This window comes from Phocoena sinus, chromosome 2, assembly GCF_008692025.1.
Source record: "Phocoena sinus isolate mPhoSin1 chromosome 2, mPhoSin1.pri, whole genome shotgun sequence".
In the NCBI taxonomy this organism is placed as follows: domain Eukaryota; kingdom Metazoa; phylum Chordata; class Mammalia; order Artiodactyla; family Phocoenidae; genus Phocoena; species Phocoena sinus.
In genome coordinates, this window is record NC_045764.1 from 71,981,303 (window position 1) to 71,999,861 (window position 18,559).

Consider the following 18,559-nt stretch of genomic DNA (forward strand, 5'->3'; position numbering starts at 1 on the left):
TGGAAAATAAAGAAAATGACACCAGCGTTTGCATCTGAGACTCTTACCCCTTAAGATTGGAGCTTACCTTAAGTGTCAAGGATCCTCATGAGTGGCAGATGAATCACAACCCGAACAGCAGAGCTTTGGGGATAATACTTGTGAACCTGTTGGAGAACTGATGTGCAGAGAAGATGTGGGTTTCAGAAGTTACTGCTGCTTTCAGGAATGTGTTGAGAATAAGCCACACGTGCTTTGCAACCTGCCAACAGGTGGACAATAGAAGGAAGAGAAAAAGAATGCTGCCTTGTTAAAGTTTTGCTGACAATGTGGATTTCTTTGAGCTTCTCAGAAAAATACTTAGAAAGGCAGGGGTAAGAAAAGTTAACTTTAGGGCCCCACCTCACACCCTGAATTTCTTAAACATCAAGACTAAACTAAACCTCTGACCATCTTTCTGGGAAAAGGAAGGGCACAAGCCTGAGGAACTCCAACCTAGGGGAAAGTGGCTAACTGACCTATTTAGAACTGGTTTTGGCCGGCTTGAAATTTAGCATCAGTGGGTTCCTGGCTTACCCTGAACACCTGTGACTTTTCCCAGCGTCTGAAGTTTGGCAAAGGAGGAAGGGGGTGGAAATGGCCACACACTTTTAAGGTGAAGTGCTGAAAAGGAGGGTTCAGCAGCACCTCCTCAGACCTGGCCAGATAAAACAGCTGGAAAGTCTCTAGTTGCAGAGAGCGGGGGCTACTCTTCGTTAAGGTGCGCCAGTTTCTCATTGCAGTGGCTTCTCTTGTTGTGGAGCACGGGCTCTAGATGCGCGGGCTTCAGTAGTTGTGGCATACGGGCTCAGGAGTGGTGGCTCAAGGGCTCTAGAGCGCAGGCTCGGTAGCTGTGGCGCACGGGCTTAGTTGCTCCGTGGCATGTGGGATCTTCCCAGACCAGGGCTCGAACCCATGTCCCCTGCGTTGGCAGGCGGATTCTTAACCACTGCGCCACCAGGGAAGTCCCCAGCACACAGAATTTCAACTGGCACTTCTCAGTCCTTTGGGAAGCCAGGCAGGAGTTCCTTGTGCAGGCCCTGAGAGTAGGTTGCCAAGGCAAAGGGACTCTGTGTCTCTGCACCTGCCTGCATGTCCCTTTACCTGCCATCAGTGCAAGGGCCTGGGGACATGTTACAAGAAACTGAGCTTTGGACGAGGAGGCAGAGTTATAAATAGAGTCCAGGTCTTCTTGACCTTGAGTTTTATTTCTCACACTATTACAGTGTCTCAGAAGTTGAAGGCTTTTGACAATGTGACTGTACTGGGCATTGGTTAAGTAACTGAAGCAATAACTAGGCCTGATGATTAGATATTGTTCTGAGACCTACTACACATCAAGTGCCAAAATAAATTCCAGGTTAGGGAGTTCTGTGGTGGGCTAGTGGTTAGGATTCTGGGCTTTCACTTCCATGGCCCAGGTTCAACCCCTGGTTGGGGAACTGAAATCCTGCAAGCTGAGCTGCACGGCAAGAAAAAAAATTCCAGGTTAATTAAAAAGTTAAAGAATAAATACTACAACAAAAGAATTAAAAGAAAGCATAGGCAAATATTTAGCTGATCCTAAGGGGGCCAAGGCCTGTCTAAACACAATAGCAAAAAGGAAAAAAATTATAGATTTGAAATATATATAAATTCCTCTATGATTAAAAAATTGCCAAAATTTAATAGGAAAAAAGTTGGGAAAATATTTGCAGTATCTATGATCAGTGGTTAATATCGCTAATCTAGAAGGATACATAAAGAAATAGATGATCATCTCACTTTAGAAGTGCTAATGGCCAATAAGCATTTGAAAAATATTAATGAAGACAACAGTGAAATATAAAAAATGTTTTGCGAGGTTAATTTTATGTGTATTTTACTACAATAAAAAATGGGGGCTTCCCTGGTGGCGCAGTGGTTGAGAGTCCGCCTGCTGATGCAGGGGACACGGGTTCGTGCCCCGGTCCGGGAAGATCCCACATGCCGTGAGCCATGGCCGCTGGGCCTGCATGTCCAGAGCCTGTGCTCCGCAGCAGGAGAGGCCACAACAGTGAGAGGCCCGCGTACTGCAAAAAAAAAAAGAGAGGGAAAAGGATATAGTTATGTGCAAAGAACTGAAATCTTAGGTAGGAAGAAGAGATTAAAGAGCTTACAGGAAAGTGAATTTCCTTTAATACTCAGTCTTATCCCTGCATGTGTTTGGAGACTTTCCAGAGAGTAGTTCCCAAACTCTAGTAGATGGTGAAGTTTTTTTACTACTCTATGGGGAAATGAGAAGACAGCATAGTCAGCTTTTCCAAAAGTTAAACATTTTCAGTGTTTACCATGAGCGTAGTCTTTCACACCTGTTTGTTATTACAGGCTTTTTTTTCTTTTTGTAATTTGTAGTGATAGTGTAAGATAATTTTTTGAGAAAGAGAATATGTATGGGTCTCTAAAATGTCTGCATCTGGCTCACAAGAGACCTGACAACACAATGTTCTCCCTCAAATTAGGGGAAGACAGTGACAAGTCCAGACACTTGCAAACAACTACTCTCAATTTTTATGGAAGACTTATAGCAAAGTTTCATTTACTATTCCATAATACATGATATTATGACAAAATACCATTTACTTCTTTTGGATTGACTGAGATAGGGAAAAACATAATATCCAGTATTGTCAAGGTTGTGAAGAAAGGCGCATTCTCAGACATTTACATCTGGATTGTAAATTGGTTTGACTTTTCCGGAGGGTAATTTGGCAGTTTATATTATAAATCTTAAAATGTGCATAACTTTTGACTCAGCAATTCCTTTTTAGGAATATCCTAAGGATGATCAAGGATGGACACCAAGACTTATCTACAAGAATGTTTACTATAGCGTTATTTTAATAGTGAAAAATTGTGGGGATGGAGTATTGAGTGTTATGTTTGACAGATTTGGGCAGTGGGTAGAGGAGTATTCATTATTGTATTAATTTTCTATTGTTGCTGTAACAAATTACTACATAAAGTTAGTGGCTTAAAACAACACAAATTTATGTGCAACATCATGGATGGACCTTGAGCACCTTATGCTAAGTGAGATAAGCCAGACAGAGAAAGACAAGTACTGTATATTATATGTAGAATCTAAAAAAATCAAACTTGTAAAAAATACCCCAAGAAACAGAGTAAAATGGTGGTTACCAAGGAATGGGAAGTAGGGGGTAAGATTGATGGTGTTTAAGGGTACAAACTTGTAACAAGTACTAAAATAGCCATAAAGATTTTTTTTAACATCTTTATTGGAGTGTAATTGCTTTACAATGTTGTGTAGTTTCTGCTGTATAACAAAGTGAATCAGCTATATGCATACATATATCCCCATATCCCCTCCCTCTTCTGCCTCCCTGCCACCCTCCTGATCCCACCCCTCTAGGTGGTCACAAAGCACCAAGCTGATCTCCCCAAATGATGCAGCTGCTTCCCACTAGCTATCTATTTTACATTTGGTAGTGTATATAAGTCCATGCCACTCTCTCACTTCATCCCAGCTTACCCTTCCTCCTCCCCGTGTCCTCAAGTCCATTCTCTATGTCTGTGTCTTTATTCCTGTCCTGCCCCTAGGTTCATCAGAACCATTTTTTCTTTAGATTCAATATATGTGAGTTAGCATGTAGTATTTGTTTTTCTCTTTCTGACTTACTTCACTTTGTATGACAGACTCTAGGTCCATCCTCCTCACTACAAATAATTCAATTTCATTTCTTTTTATGACTGAGTAATATTCCATTGTATGTATGTGCCATATCTTCTTTATCCATTCATCTGTTGATGGACACTTAGGTTGCTTCCAGGTCCTGGCTATTGTAAAGAGTGCTGCAATGAACATTGTGGTACATGACTCTTTTTGAATTATGGTTTTCTCAGGGTATATGCCCAGTAGTGGGATTGCTGGGTCATACGGTAGTTCTATTCTTAGTTTTTTAAGGAACCTCCATACTGTTCTCCATAGCAGCTGTATCAATTTATATTCCCACCAACAGTGCAAGAGGGTTCCCTTTTCTCCACACCCTCTCCAGCATTTATTGTTTCTAGATTTTTTGATGATGGCCATTCTGACTGATGTGAGGTGATACCTCATTGTAGTTTTGATTTGCATTTCTCTACTGATTAGTGACGTTGAGCATCTTTTCATGTGTTTGTTTGCAATCTGTATATCTTCTTTGGAGAAATGTCTATTTAGGTCTTCTGCACATTTTTGGATTGGGTTGTTTTTTTGATATTGAGCTGCATGAGCTGCTTGTATATTTTGGAGATTAATCCTTTGTCAGTTGCTTCATTTGCAAATATTTTCTCCTGAGGGTTGTCTTTTCATCTTTTTTTATGGTTTCCTTTGCTGTGCAAAAGCTTTTGTTTCATTAGGTCCTATTTGTTTATTTTTGTTTTTACTTCCATTTCTCTAGGAGGTGGCTCAAAAAGGATTTTGCTGTGATTGATGTCATAGAGTGTTCAGCCTGTGTTTTCCTCTAAGAGTTTTACAGTGCCTGGCCTTACATTTAGGTCTTTAATCCATTTTGACTTTATTTTTTTGTATGGTATTAGAGAGTATTCTAATTTCATTCTTTACATGTAGTTGTCCAGTTTTCCCAGCACCACTTATGGAAGAGGCTGGCTTTTCTCCACTGTACATTCCTGCCTCCTTTATCAAAAATAAAGTGACCATATGGGCATGGGGCTTTCTATCCTGTTCCATTGATCTATATTTTTGTTTTTGTGCCAATACCATACTTAGCATACTGTCTTGATTACTGTAGATTTGTAGTAGAGTCTGAAGTCTGGGACCCTGATTCCTCCAGCTCCGTTTTTCTTCCTCAAGATTTCTTTGGCTATTTGGGGTCTTTTGTATTTCCATACAAATTGTGAAATTTTTTGTTCTAGTTCTGTGAAAAATGCCAGTTGTAGTTTGATACGGATTGCATTGAATCTGTAGATTGCTTTGGGTAGTAGAGTCATTTTCACAATGTTGATTCTTCCAATCCAAGAACATGGTATATCTCTCCATCTGTTTGTATCATCTTTAATTTCTTTCATCAGTGTCTTATAGTTTTCTGCATACAGGTCTTTTGTCTCCTTAGGTAGGTTTATTCCTAGGTATTTTATTCTTTTTGTTGCAGTGGTAAATGGGAGTGTTTCCTTAATTTTTCTTTCAGATTTTTCATCATTAGTGTATAAAGAGTTGATGTAAAGTTTATTGAACATAGAATATTGTAAGAATGTAATGTGATAATTATTGTTACAATGGCAACCATATTACATAAATATATCAGAGTAACACATGTATACCTTAAATTTATACAATGTGACATGTCAACTGCATCCAGAAAAATAAATAAATGATAAAAATAGATAAAACAACACAAATTTGTTATCTTACAGTTCTGTAGTTCAAAGTATGACCTGGGTCTCACTGGGAGAAAAATTGAGGTGCTGGCAGGGCTGTGTTCCTTCTGGAGGTTCTAGGGGAAAGTCCATTTCCTTGTCTTTTCCAGCTTCTAGAGGCTGCCTGCAATCCTTGGCTCACCACCCCCTTCTTCCATCTTCAAAGCCAACAACATGGCATCTCTCAGGCTCTTCTTTCATCACCACATGTCTCTCTCTTTCTTTCTCTTCCACTTTTAAGGATAATCCAGGATAATTTTCCTAGTTTAAAGCCAGCTAATTAGCAATCTTATTCCCACCTGCCATATAACTACAGGTCCTGGGGATTAAGAAGTCTTTGGGGGCCATGATTCTGCATACACAATTGTATTATTCCATATACTTATCTGTCTGAAAGTATATAATATTAATATTTTAAATATTAAGTATTTAAAACCCAGCTGTAATGTCTATTTTACTTTATTTTATTTTTTTTCCAGACAGAATTTTTATTTTATTTATTTATTATTTTTGGCTGTGTTGGGTCTTTGTTGCTGCACGTGGGCTTTCTCTAGTTGCCACTATTGGGGGCTACTCTTCCTTGTGGTGCACAGGCTTCTCATTGAGGTGGCTTCTCTTGTTGCGGAGCATGGGCTCCAGGTGCATGGGCTTCAGTAGTTGTGGCATGCGGGCTCAGTAGTTGTGGCTCACAGGCTCTAGAGCTCAGGCTCAGTAGTTGTGGCGCATGGGCTTAGTTGCTCCGTGGCCGGTGGGATCTTCCTGGACCAGGGCTCGAACCTGTGTCCCCTGCATTGGCAGGTAGATTCTTAACCACTGCACCACCAGGTAAGTCCCCCTAATGTCTATTATAGTGTATGGATGAAATAAGGACATATATTCACAGGATGAATGCTATGTGCCCATTAAAAGTCATAGTGTAGGAGAACATGTAGTAACATCGAGTGATTTTCATTATACAGTAAGTTGTGGGGGGAGGGGATCAAGTCTACAAAAGAATATGTACAAGATGATACCAATTATGTAATACCAAAACCCAAAACAAACCTACATGCAAGTGAATAAAAAAATGTCTGGAATGATAAAGGTCAGAATATTAACAATGCTTATCTCTGGATGGTGATTTAAATTTTCTTCTGTTTTTCTGTATTTTCCAAAATGTACATTACACATGTACTATCTTTTCGAAGAGAAATAAAAATTGATCGAGAACGTCTATCTAGGACAATTTTCTGATGAAGCGTCTCCTTGGTTTCTTAGGTTTTGACGACACGCATTCACAGGATGGTCCTCTTCATCAAAAATATTTCAAGTCTGGCCATCGGCGATACTCGCTGTTTTTTTCAGGCTCCAGCTGTCTGCTCTGGAAAGTGTGACCCACGGAGGACAGGAAGGAGCCACACGATGAACTAAGCACGGCAGCGAATCGGCGCTTCTTAAAAACTTTTTTCAAGGCCAAGCAAACCCAAGGCACAGCTACATCCCGCAAAGAACTTAATAACCGGTACCGGTACCTTGGAAGCAGGATGCGCAAGTAAACGAACTTCTTTCATAATCTCGCTGGCACGTGTTAATGGTTTTAATTAATAATATTGTTTTTAATACATAAAAGAACAGAGGCATCACCCGTGTGCCCGCCCGCAGGGCAGCCGAGAGCGGAAGGCTTGGCGGCGGGACCTACAAGTGACCCAGCGTGCCTAGCCGGGTCCGCTCTGCAGCGGCGCCGGCGCTCCCGAAGCCCGAGGGGGCTTCCCATCCGGGCGTGCACCGCCTGAGCCTGGCTCCAGGAACCACTTGCCCAGGGCAAAGCCCTGGGGACGGCGGCCTTGGCCCAGGAGCCCGTTAGGTTCGCGGGCTTTGGAACTCGAAAGGGCTAGGGGCTCGGCACCTCCCCTCGCCCGCCGCCCGCGGACCCCGGCCGGAGCCAACCCTCACCACAGAGAGGAGCGCCTAGAGTCAACGGGCCCGCCGCTCCGCTCCTCCCAGTCTCCTCTATCCCGGAAGTTGACGCCGCGCTCCCGGTCGCGTGCTGCTTGCTTGGGGTGTCAGCTTAGAGATCTGCACGGGCTGGGCTTGCGAAAGGATCAACATGCCTGTGAGTTGTTTACTTTCGGGCTTCGCGTTTGTGTCTGCCTTCTCTGTAGGCCGAGGGGCCCCAGGGGCGGGCTAGCTCGATGGCTCCGCGGGCCCCCGGGGCTCCCGGCCGAACGCGGCTCGGCGGCTCGGATCCCGCGGCTCTTTCGCGCGTGGTGGACTTGTTGGGACTTGCCCGGCGGCGCGGCAAGTCGGGCCCTGCCTGGGCGTGGAGCCGTTGGGACTGCACCCGGCGCCGCCCTGGGTGCAGTCTGGAGTCGATGGCTGGGAGGGGACAGCTCCCCGGGTACCTTAGTCAGCCCTCCTGGGTTTCGGTGGGAACCCGCGAGGCTGTGACCGCTGAAGTCTTGCTCTTCTTTTGCTTCGTGGGTCTTAACCCCCGGTGCCTTCTTTTGGAAGCGATTTCCTACTTGTTTCCTTTTTGGAAACTGTCTTCGCAGTTGCCTTACAAATTATTAAGGACCGTCTCGCGTCAGCCACTTAAAAGAGTTCTTATCAGATGTTGAACCCTGGGGGCAGAAATCACCTCGGTGTTGGCATTCGCCGGGTCTACCTCAGCGACTTGTACTCTCAGCGGGTCCAGGGTCCGGATCACGTTCTTACTTAGCACCACAGTTTTATTTTCACTGGCGACTGTTACTAGTTAAGAAGAACGGAGCTAACCTTACCACATGTTTCCTGATCGTTCCCCTTAACCGGAACTTGGAGAACACAAGCATTATAAAAAAGTGTTGATGCAAGTTAACAGGCTTTAAAATAAGTAACATCTAAAGTGTTGTCTGCTGAATATGACTGTTATTCCTATTTTTGCATGTATATTTCACATATGGTTAAATCGGCCAGAGTTGTGGTGTCATTCTAGTAGTAATAATATGCTTTTTTATTCAGTTGGCTAGAGATTTACTGCATCCTTCCTTGGAAGAGGAAAAGAAAAAACATAAGAAGAAACGGCTGGTTCAAAGTCCAAATTCTTATTTTATGGATGTAAAATGTCCAGGTAAAATTTCAAACTTTAACTCCTTTCCTAAGGAAAATTTCTATAAGAATTACTTACAGAATTTCTCTGTAAGGGTTACTCATAGTGTGTTGTGTATGATATTAGGACCCGAAGTGGGATTACAGAATTGGAATGTCATAAGGGTTATTTCCATAATAAACCACTTTAGAAACATCTGGGTGGTGGGGGTGTGTGTGTGTGAAAATGGGACTCCACAGGGGACATGACGTTGGACTTACTAAGTCTTTAAGCTGTTCAGATGATAAGTTTTCTTTTTCACGATGCAATGAAAAGTATATTGATTCTTCAGTGTAAAGCTGCAGGGTCCGGTATGGTGGTCATTAGCCATATGTGGCTACTGAGCACTTGAAATGTGGCTAGTCAAAATGGAAAAATTCTTTCTCATTCTTTTCTTCTTGAGGTATAATTGACATAAAACAATATATTAGTTTCCGGTGTGTGACCTCATGATTCCATATTTGTATATATTGGGAAATGATCACCACAATAAGTCTAGTTAATATCTGTCACCATACATAGTTACAAAATTTTTTTTTCTTGTGATAAGAACTTTTAAGATATACTCTTAGCAACTATAAAATATTCAATATGGTATTATTATTAACTATAGTCACCATGCTGTATCTTTTTTTTAATGCTGTATCTTTAAGTGTGAAATATACACCAGATTTTGAAGATGTAGCATTGAAAACAAAAAGGCTTTGATTATATGGTGAAATGATAATATTTTGGAAATACTGAGGTTCAATAGAATATATTATTAATTTCACCTTTAAAAAAACTTGTTTTTAATGTGGCTACTAGAAAAGTTTGTTACATACATGGCTTGCTACTGCACAGCACTGAAGTTCCTAATCTTTTACAGGGTCTTTACTAGAAATATGTTGAACAGGTACTGTGTTTTTTTCTGCTTTTCACTTTTAACACTTCCCTTTTTCAGGCTGCTACAAGATTACCACGGTTTTCAGCCATGCTCAGACAGTGGTGCTTTGTGTAGGTTGTTCAACCGTGTTGTGCCAGCCGACAGGAGGAAAGGCCAGACTCACAGAAGGTAAATCATTTGGCATTTTCTAACCCAGTGATCAGATTTTATGATTTTAAAATCTCTCTTTACTAAAAATCAGTTTAAAAGAAATCTTAAATTCATAATTACCAAAATAATTCTTTTATTGCTCTTTTAGTAAAGAGTGCCCTGTTCAATTAGATAAATTTGTACTCTTGACCTTGTAAAGAATTGCTTTATCTATTATTTTTCTTAGTTTAGAGCACCTGATTCTGTTGTATTTAGTCAGTTTGCTTAACTTGGAATGTTAGACATAAATCAGAATGGAGCAAAAGAATAAATACATAAGATATCTAAAAACATAGGATTTAAAAATTTCTCCTGTAAATATTTTGTTTCAAATGTACTTGGTACATATGATTTAAGACAGTTTTAATCATTGCTAGCTAAGCAACAGATAACTATAATGAAAATGTCAGAGGTTTGATTTCTCTGAGCAACTTATGATTAATATAGTCTAATTTTAATTCTTTCACTTTTGTGAAGAAAAAATAATACGTATGTATATAATTTTCCATAGTAGTACTTAGAGATTTACAGTTCAATAGTGATATTTGAAATTTGCTTGTGGTATTTTGAGGAGCTGTGAATTCCATGTTATTCTCATTGGAAGAGTTATAAGTGGATTGCCAATAAATCCAAGATCTATTTGGTGTGACTTTGAGAGATCTAACTGAAATTAGCACAATATTTAAATGCAGTATTGCTCTTAAAAATGTACTTGCAAGATTGCCAAAACCTTTATATCATGCCATGATTTTAGAACTTTGTGTCCATGTGCTGACAGATGATTAAAAGGGTGCATCTGTACCAGAATTATCCTAAAAGATCTGAAATGAACTCTAATCAGAATTATTTTCTTGAACTCCATTATAACATTTGAGAATCGGGAGTGACAGTCACATCAGAGTAAATTCAAATATAAAAGATATCTTTTAGCAAATTTCTGGTATAAAAAAAATAAATAACCTATATATGAATATTGCTCTACTATTTCTAAAACTTAAGCTTTTATGTAAAAAGTATTTTTTGTCATTAAAACTGTACCAAAGATAGAACAGACTTGTGTTTAATGTGCTCTTGTGATTCCTTTGCAGGGTGTTCATTTAGAAGAAAGCAACACTAATGATCCACACAACTTCCTGAATTTGTGTTCTATCACAGAAAGCCTTATCAGTTCAGTAATTCCAGTTAATCTACCAAGATAATGTAATTATGTTTAATTTTGTAAGGTATACAACAGCGCTCTCCTATTTTGGTGTCAGTTTTTCAATAAAGTTTTGATTATGGGCAAACTTTTTTTCAAGTATGTGTTAATGTACTATACATTTATATATGCTGTGTATATGAATTTGGTTTAAACATTTTTAAAAGGGTATTCTGATTAGTTTGTGTCTCGCTTCAGGAGTAGAAACTTTATTTGATTTTCAGTCCTTTTCCAAATTTACGTGAGGGGGCTAAATACAAATGGAAAGAAGTTCATTATTTATTAATTCTAAATATAGTTTTGGTATTGTAACTATGGAAACATTTATAGAAGTACATATTTAATGCAGTACCAATCACAGTGTAATGCCTTGGATTTATATGCCCATAAATACTGTATACTTTAGTACAGTAACTGCAGCTGGGGTCTGAGTTATAGAAAGCTCGTTTTGGGGCAGAAAATTTGAGAGGAGAAATCAGGAGTAGCATGATTTACCTGGGATGTTCTGGCAGGGGGCAGTAGATGGTATTGAATTCTCTGGTCCAGACAGGTGAGCACTCCTGACTGAAAAATGTGTTGAGTGGTTGTTATCTCATTGTCACTTTTACGGTTTATGAAGTGGCCCTCGGGAGTTAGGGGGTAGAGTGTATCTTTCCCTCTCTAGCACCTATATGACTGCTCATTAGATTGGGAAGATAACTGCTTCTCTTTTACCTGTTACCTTTAAGGCAGGCACTGAAGACAGTCATTTCCTATCAAGAGGTGTTCCTACATATATACACCCCCAATCCGAGAGACTGATCCTTTAACATACGGATTGGTATATCAGAGGAATGTTGCATGAGAACTGAAGAACTATGGAAAGTTTGGAGCGTATTTAATATACGGAGAAATAAATAACTCAGAGCTTCCCAAACTTTCTTGGTTTATGGCATCTTTAGTCTCAGTAATTTTTTCATGGAGTCCCCTGGCCAAAAGAAATACCTAACAGTTAAATTTATTAAGTAGTTAGGTTCTAGCAACTGTAGTAACCATTTGAAAAAAAAGAGCACATGAATTAAAAGCAAAGTGATAATTTTTACCTCATTCTTAAATTACCTACTAATGGAATGAGTGTGCCTTTTGGGCACTGCAGTTTCTCAAAATTGGGATCATGTTGGACACAGCCATCCTCATTTTGTTTTACATTGATTTTTGCATAGTACTAGCTTTTTATCACAGCAATGGCCCAAAACCCAGCTTCACAAAGATACATCATCAAAGGGAATGTGGTGCTATCTAATGTAACAATTACCTGGAACTAGAAGTTTGCATGGTATCCAAAAGATGTCAAGTATCAATGTTTCTCCCATGATGCTCCAAGCCACCTCAGCTTGCACAGTTTAGGAACCTTGGAAAAATCTGTGGTAAATAAGGAGCAAATTCCTGAAAATTTTCTTGGAAATAGTATTGGAAGAAAGTATTGTACTTTAAAGAACCTATCTAAGGATTAATTTAAAGAGATACTTGGCACTGGGAACTGAATGATATATTAAGTTTTACTTCATTATTAATCTAAACATACTACTGGGTTTGAAAAATGCTCAGTAGAGAACACTCAGACTTTTCCAAACTTCAAGGTTTGCAACATACATTATTTACTGAATTTTTTTCTTTAATACTATTATTTATATTGTCTTCATTGAGCAGGCTCAGCGGCCATGGCTCACGGGCCCAGCCGCTCCGTGGCATGTGGGATCTTCCCGGACCGGGGCACGAACCCGTGTCCCCTGCATCGGCAGGCAGACTCTCAACCACTGCGCCACCAGGGAAGCCCTGTCTTCATTTTTTAATGTAAATGTATTTTTTAAAAAAACCTTATATCTCTTCCATAAATTAAAATAAAAAGGTTACATAAAGATAATTAAAAATAAAATGAAATTCTTGGCTTCTGACCTGGTCGGGTGACAAACGGTTTCTTATCTGGTTGCCCCTGTAAGTCACCTGATAAAGGTCAGTTTTTTTTGGTTTGAGATATAATGTAGATACCATAAAATTCAACACTTTACCGTGTAAATTTCAGTGGTTTTTAGTATATTCACAACGTTGTACAACCACTACCACTATCTAATCCCTGACAATTTTCATCTCTCCAAAAAGAAACTCCATACTCATTAGCATTCACTCCCCATTTCTTCCTCCTCCCAGCTCCTGGCAACCACTAACAGACTTTCTATCTCCTTGGACTTGCCTACTCTGGACATTTTATATAAATGGGATCATACAATATGTGGCCTATTGTGTCTGGCTTCCTTCACTAGCATAATGTATATCATGGCCATTCATGCATGTATCAGTACTTCATCTCCTTTTTGACTGAATAATATTCTGTTGTAAGAATATACATTTTGGACTTCCCTGGTAGCACAGTGGTTAAGAATCCGCCTGCCAATGCAGGGGACATGGGTTCAAGCCCTGGTCTGGGAAGATCCCATGTGCTGCGGAGCAACTAAGCCCATGCGCCACAACTACTGAGCCTGCGCTCTAGAGCCCGCGTACCTAGAGCCTGTGTTCTGCAACAAGAGAAGCCACTGCAAGGAGAAGCCTGCGCACCGCAACAAAGAGTAGCCTCCACTAGCTGCCACTAGAGAAAGCCCGCGCGCAGCAACGAAGACCCAACGCAGCCAAAAACAAACAAAAAAAACCTATTTAGAAAGAAAAAAAGAATATAAATTTCGTTTATCTATTAATCAGCTGATGGACATTTGGGTTGTCTTCACCTTTTGGCTACTATAAATAATGCTGCTGTGAACTTCTGTGTACACATTTTTGTGTAGACATGCTTTTTGTGTGTGTGCGGTACGCGGGCCTGTCACTGTTGTGGCCTCTCCCATTGCGGGGCACAGGCTCTGGACGCGCAGGCTCAGCCATGGCTCACGGGCCCAGCCGCTCTGCGGCATGTGGGATCTTCCCGGACCGGGGCACGAACCTGTGTCCCCTGCATCAGCAGGTGGACTCTCAACCACTGCACCACCAGGGAAGCCCTGTAGACATGTTTTAAATTCTCTTGGGTATATACTTAGGAGTGGAATTGCTCGGTCATACAGTAACTCTGTATTTAGCTTGTTGAGAAACTGCCTGTTTTCCAAAGCAGCTGCACTATTTTACATTCCTACTAGCAATGCACAAGCATTCCAATTTCCTACATCCTTGCCAATACTTGCTATTGTCTATTTTTTTGATTATAGGCATCTTAGTGTGTGTGAAGTTATCTCATTAGGGTTTGATGTGTATTTCCCTGATGACTAATGATGTTGACCATATTTAAATGTGCTTATTGGCTATTTGTGTATCTTCTTTGGAGAAATGTCTATTCAGATCCTTTGCCCATTGTTAACTGGGTTGCCTTTTTATTTTTGAGTTGTAAGAGTTCTTACGTATTTTAGATACAAATCCCTTATATACATGGTTTGCAAATATTTTCTCCCATTCTGTAGGTTGTCTTTTCACCTTTTGTCCTTAGAAACACAAACATTTTAAATTTTTATGAAGTCTAATTTATCTAATTAGATATGGAAAACAGTATGGAGTTTCCTTAAAAAACTAAAAATAGAGTTACCATTTGATCCAACAATCCCACACCTGGGCATATATTGATATCTGGAGAAAACCATAATTCGAAAGGATACATGTACCCCAATATTCATAGCAGACCTATACCAGGTTGACTGTTATTTTCTTACCTAGCAAATCCTCACATTAGAAAAAAATTAGGGAGACTAGTCCTGTCCGATTTAGTTAAAAGCCTACATTTTACATTTTTCTTAGGGAAGCAGGTTTAGTTTCACTTATTCTACAGGAACAGAATACTGGAGCTGCCACTGCCTTCTGGACCCAGAGCTCAGGAGACGCCAGCTTCAGCCCTGGTCGATGTTTTGTGTTTGTATTCTGAAGTCCATGAGTGTCTTTTTCATTTTTTCATTTCACATTTTATATATCATGCTATGTATATAAGAGAGGGGGTGTGTAAAAGCATGACTCTACTGTGCCATCTTTGTCTTTAATTTGCATATTAATAACAAAAGTGTATTTTTTATTTGCAGCCAGATTTACTAATTAAAATCCCAATACATGTTTTTTTATTCATTTTATGTGACTTTTTTATTTTTGCTAAGCACTCCATCTATAAAATTGCATGCCACTAACTGTCCTTTTATTGGGTCTGTAAATTTTTAGAGATGCTTTTTTTATGGGAAGACAAGATAATTTTAGAACAGGCTGTTGAGTCAGATATGCCTGAATTTGAAATGAGTTCTAATGGTTAATGCTTGTGTGACTTTGGGCAAAATAAGTACAATAATTTCTATTTAATCGGGTTGTTTTGAAGATAACATATATAAAGTGCTTAGCACAATGCCTGACACATAGTAAATACTCTGTTAATAGTATTCTTTTAAATAAAAAAGGATCCTGTGTATTCAAAATCAAGCACTTTCAAGTTCTGTTTTTTTCTTCCAAATTATTTACCCACTTCATTACCACACTGGAGCATAGTTAACTATTGCTGCAAATGAAGTCACCCCAAAATTTAGTGGCTTAAAATAATGATGACATTCTTTTTCATGATTCTGTGGGTTGGTCTTACCTGGGCTCACTCATGCATGGAGGCTCAACTGGACTGGAAGGTCCAAGATGGCTTCAGTCACATGTCTGGTACTGGCCGTCAGCTGGGTTATCCAGTAAGGTAGTCTGGTTTCCTTACGTGGCCGTCTTGGGGGCAGTGTTCTTGGAGGGTGAAGATGCAAGTTTGATGGCCTCTTGAGGCCTAAGCGCTGGAACTTGTGCAACATCATTTCCCTGGGTCAAAGCAAGTCACAAGGCCACCTCTGGTTCAAGGGAGTGGAGAAATAGACACCACCTCTGGTTGAGAAGAGAGGCAAAATCACATTGCAACGGAGCATGCACAATGGAATGGGAGGAATTTGTGGCTATTAAAATTTTTACCACATGTTGGGAGAACTCCAATATTTATCAAGGTTATTCATTCTCTAACCCATGAACATGTCCACAATCAATTCTTAAAGAAATGCTGTATTCATTTCCCTATTCTGGATGAGCACAGAATATAAGTGGGAAATTTACATTAGAGGAAATCCAGATGGCCAATGAACATATGAAAATAGGTCTAACTTCACTAACAATAGGTAAATGCAAGTAAAAACAACCAGATACCATTTCCCATCCATTGCATAGTCAAAAATTGAAAGTCAGTGTTGTCATATAAACAATAGAATTAGTTTCAACCATATAAAATTGTTTATATTCATGCATTTTTGAGGTAGAAAAACTGCAATTTCATACGGTCAAAGGATGTTCCTTATAGCACTGCATATAATAGTAAAAAAAATCCATCAATAAGAAAATGGATAGTATAATGTGATATAGTCATACAGTGTAATATTTCATAGCAGTTAAACTGAATTTATATTTACCAACTTGACCAGATCACAAAACAATGTTAAGTTTAAAAGGAGAGTGTAGAAAACATCTATACTATGGTGCTATTTGTGTAAATGTAAATAATACAATTTAATACTATATCAGATATGAATATATATACTTGGCTGTGAAAGTATTAAATAAGGGACTGGAAGGATATACCCCAACTCCTGACAGCAGATTCCTGCAGGGCAAAAGGAGTGGGACTTTGGGTGGTGGTTCTAGGAGTCTTCAGCTTTATCTAGTATGTTTTATCTATTAGTATTTTTTAAAATATTTATTTATTTGGTTGCACCAGGTCTTAGTCGCAGCACGTGGGCTCCTTAGCTGTGGCATGCAAACTCTTAGTTGTGGCATGCATGCGGGATCTAGTTCCTGGACCAGGATACGGAGTCTTAACCACTGCACCACCAGGGAAGTCCCTAGTATTTTTTTTTTTTTTTGTGGTACGCGGGCCTCTCACTGTTTTGGCCTCTCCCGTTGCGGAGCACAGGCTCTGGACGCGAACGCTCAGCGGCCATGGCTCACGGGCCCAGCCACTCCGCGGCATGTGGGATCTTCCCGGACCGGGGCACGAACCCGTGTCCCCTGCATTGGCAGGCAGACTCTCAACCACTGCGCCACCAGGGAAGCCCCCTAGTATTTTTTAAATGAAGAAAATTTGACTAAATGTTAACATTTTAAATTCTGGGTATTGGGATTATATGGGTATTTGCCATGTGAACCTTTTGTGCTTTCTAGTATTTTTTTTTTTTTCACAAAATAAAAGATCAATTAGCTATTCTGGTATCCTCTAAGAAACAGAACTCAGACTATTTGAACCTGAATCAATAGCAAATAACAATATAATTCTTTAAGCCTATAGTTATGAAAATGTAGCTGTAAAGTCCTAAAAGGTTACAAGGTGAGGTTATTATTCTATAAAAGTAATCTTTTTTCTTTATAAAATGCAACAATGAACTCTAACCCATCTATGTTTTTTCTATTAAAAATTACAAAGACATATTTCCATAATCTCAGCTTTCAAATTTGGGGTAGAATTTTAAACTTTTGTATTCTGTGATAGGAAGGTAAAGCAAATCATTTGTTGTCAATAATCACCTTGACAAGTTGTAAATTTCAGGAAAAAAAAAAACTAAAACACAAGAAATTTGTGTCAAGTTCTCTTGTGTTCTTTTCCCTAATATTAAGGATCAGCCACACCAGAATTACCACTTTGGAAGATGTAGAAATTTATCAATGCTGTTTCTAACAATATTAAGTAAGAAAATAAGTTATCATAGCAGACAGGAATTCCATCTGAGGTCTGTGAACCCCTGATGTTTGTACATTGGTTCATTTTCTGAGAAGATTCCCAGCTCTTCTCCGAGCTTCAACAAGAATTCTAAAAGGTGAAAAACCAGTCTAAAGCAAGTACCCTGCTCATAATGCACATTCACTAACTTCACAGGGCTCTTCACACTTCGTGGCTCTTCCTGCACAGACAGTTCAGTCACGCTGCACTTCTCCCGGACACCCAGACAATGCTCTTCCCTCCTCTCCCAATGTAAATGTCACCTCCTTGGCAGCTCCAAGCAGTTCGCTCTGTGGTCTGTGCTAAGGTTCAAAGCTCACATTGATATCACATGATCAAACTAAAAACATGTATCTGCCAATATCATAAGTATTTTTTAAATTGCCATTAATTTGATTTGCTTTTAGTCACAATATTTAATGTTTAAAATTTAGAATAACATTAAAGGAAGGCATTTTATATTTATCAAAGACAGCATGGATCGAAAATTTTGACAAATATGAATAGAAGACCTAAAGGTCAGGAGAAGCCAGAAAGAAATAAGGAGATGAAATGCATCTGTTGTAGGGAGCTGCTTTCTCTGTACTTTGACCCCTCAGAAATATCCATCTACTTACCTTCACAGATCAAAGTGGAGTGAAGAAACAGGCTGAGAGCTCAGAACTATAGAAAAGCCCTCTTTTATTAGACTGTATAAAAACTTTGATTTCTTTTTGAATTTTCCTGAATTCAGTCTCCAATATTCGTCATCTATGGCTGTTACGCAGTATTTCCCAGTACCTCAACACTACAATAAGCCATCCATGGAGCCAGTCTCCAAGATAGTTCCCAATGAACCCTATCTTCTGGTATTTAGCCTTTGTGTAGCCTTCTCCCACATTGAATCAGGGTGGGTCTGTGTGACCAGTAGAATTTGGCATAGGTGATAGTGTATGACGACCTCCAAGGGAAGATTATGAAAGACACTGTGGCTTTTGCCTTGTTTCTCTCTTTAAT

General features: G+C 39.6%; 1 protein-coding gene and 1 long non-coding RNA gene across 2 annotated transcripts in view; one reads left to right on the forward strand and one right to left on the reverse strand.

Moving 5' to 3' along the window:
* LOC116749312 overlaps nt 1-18,559 on the reverse strand; it is a 40,167-nt gene that overhangs the window by 20,849 nt on the left and 759 nt on the right. The window contains exons 2-4 of the long non-coding RNA XR_004348566.1: nt 15,416-15,690; nt 7,345-12,192; nt 68-241 (exon numbers count right to left, since the gene is read on the reverse strand). This is a non-coding gene — a long non-coding RNA (uncharacterized LOC116749312). The remainder of the gene's footprint in view (nt 1-67; nt 242-7,344; nt 12,193-15,415; nt 15,691-18,559) is intronic.
* Nucleotides 6,787-10,884, forward strand: RPS27L (ribosomal protein S27 like). Its single transcript, XM_032623568.1, has 4 exons — nt 6,787-7,504; nt 8,392-8,500; nt 9,462-9,572; nt 10,682-10,884. Exons 1-4 carry the CDS (start codon nt 7,499-7,501, stop codon nt 10,708-10,710), a joined length of 255 nt encoding a protein of 84 aa, XP_032479459.1. The 5' UTR covers nt 6,787-7,498; the 3' UTR covers nt 10,711-10,884.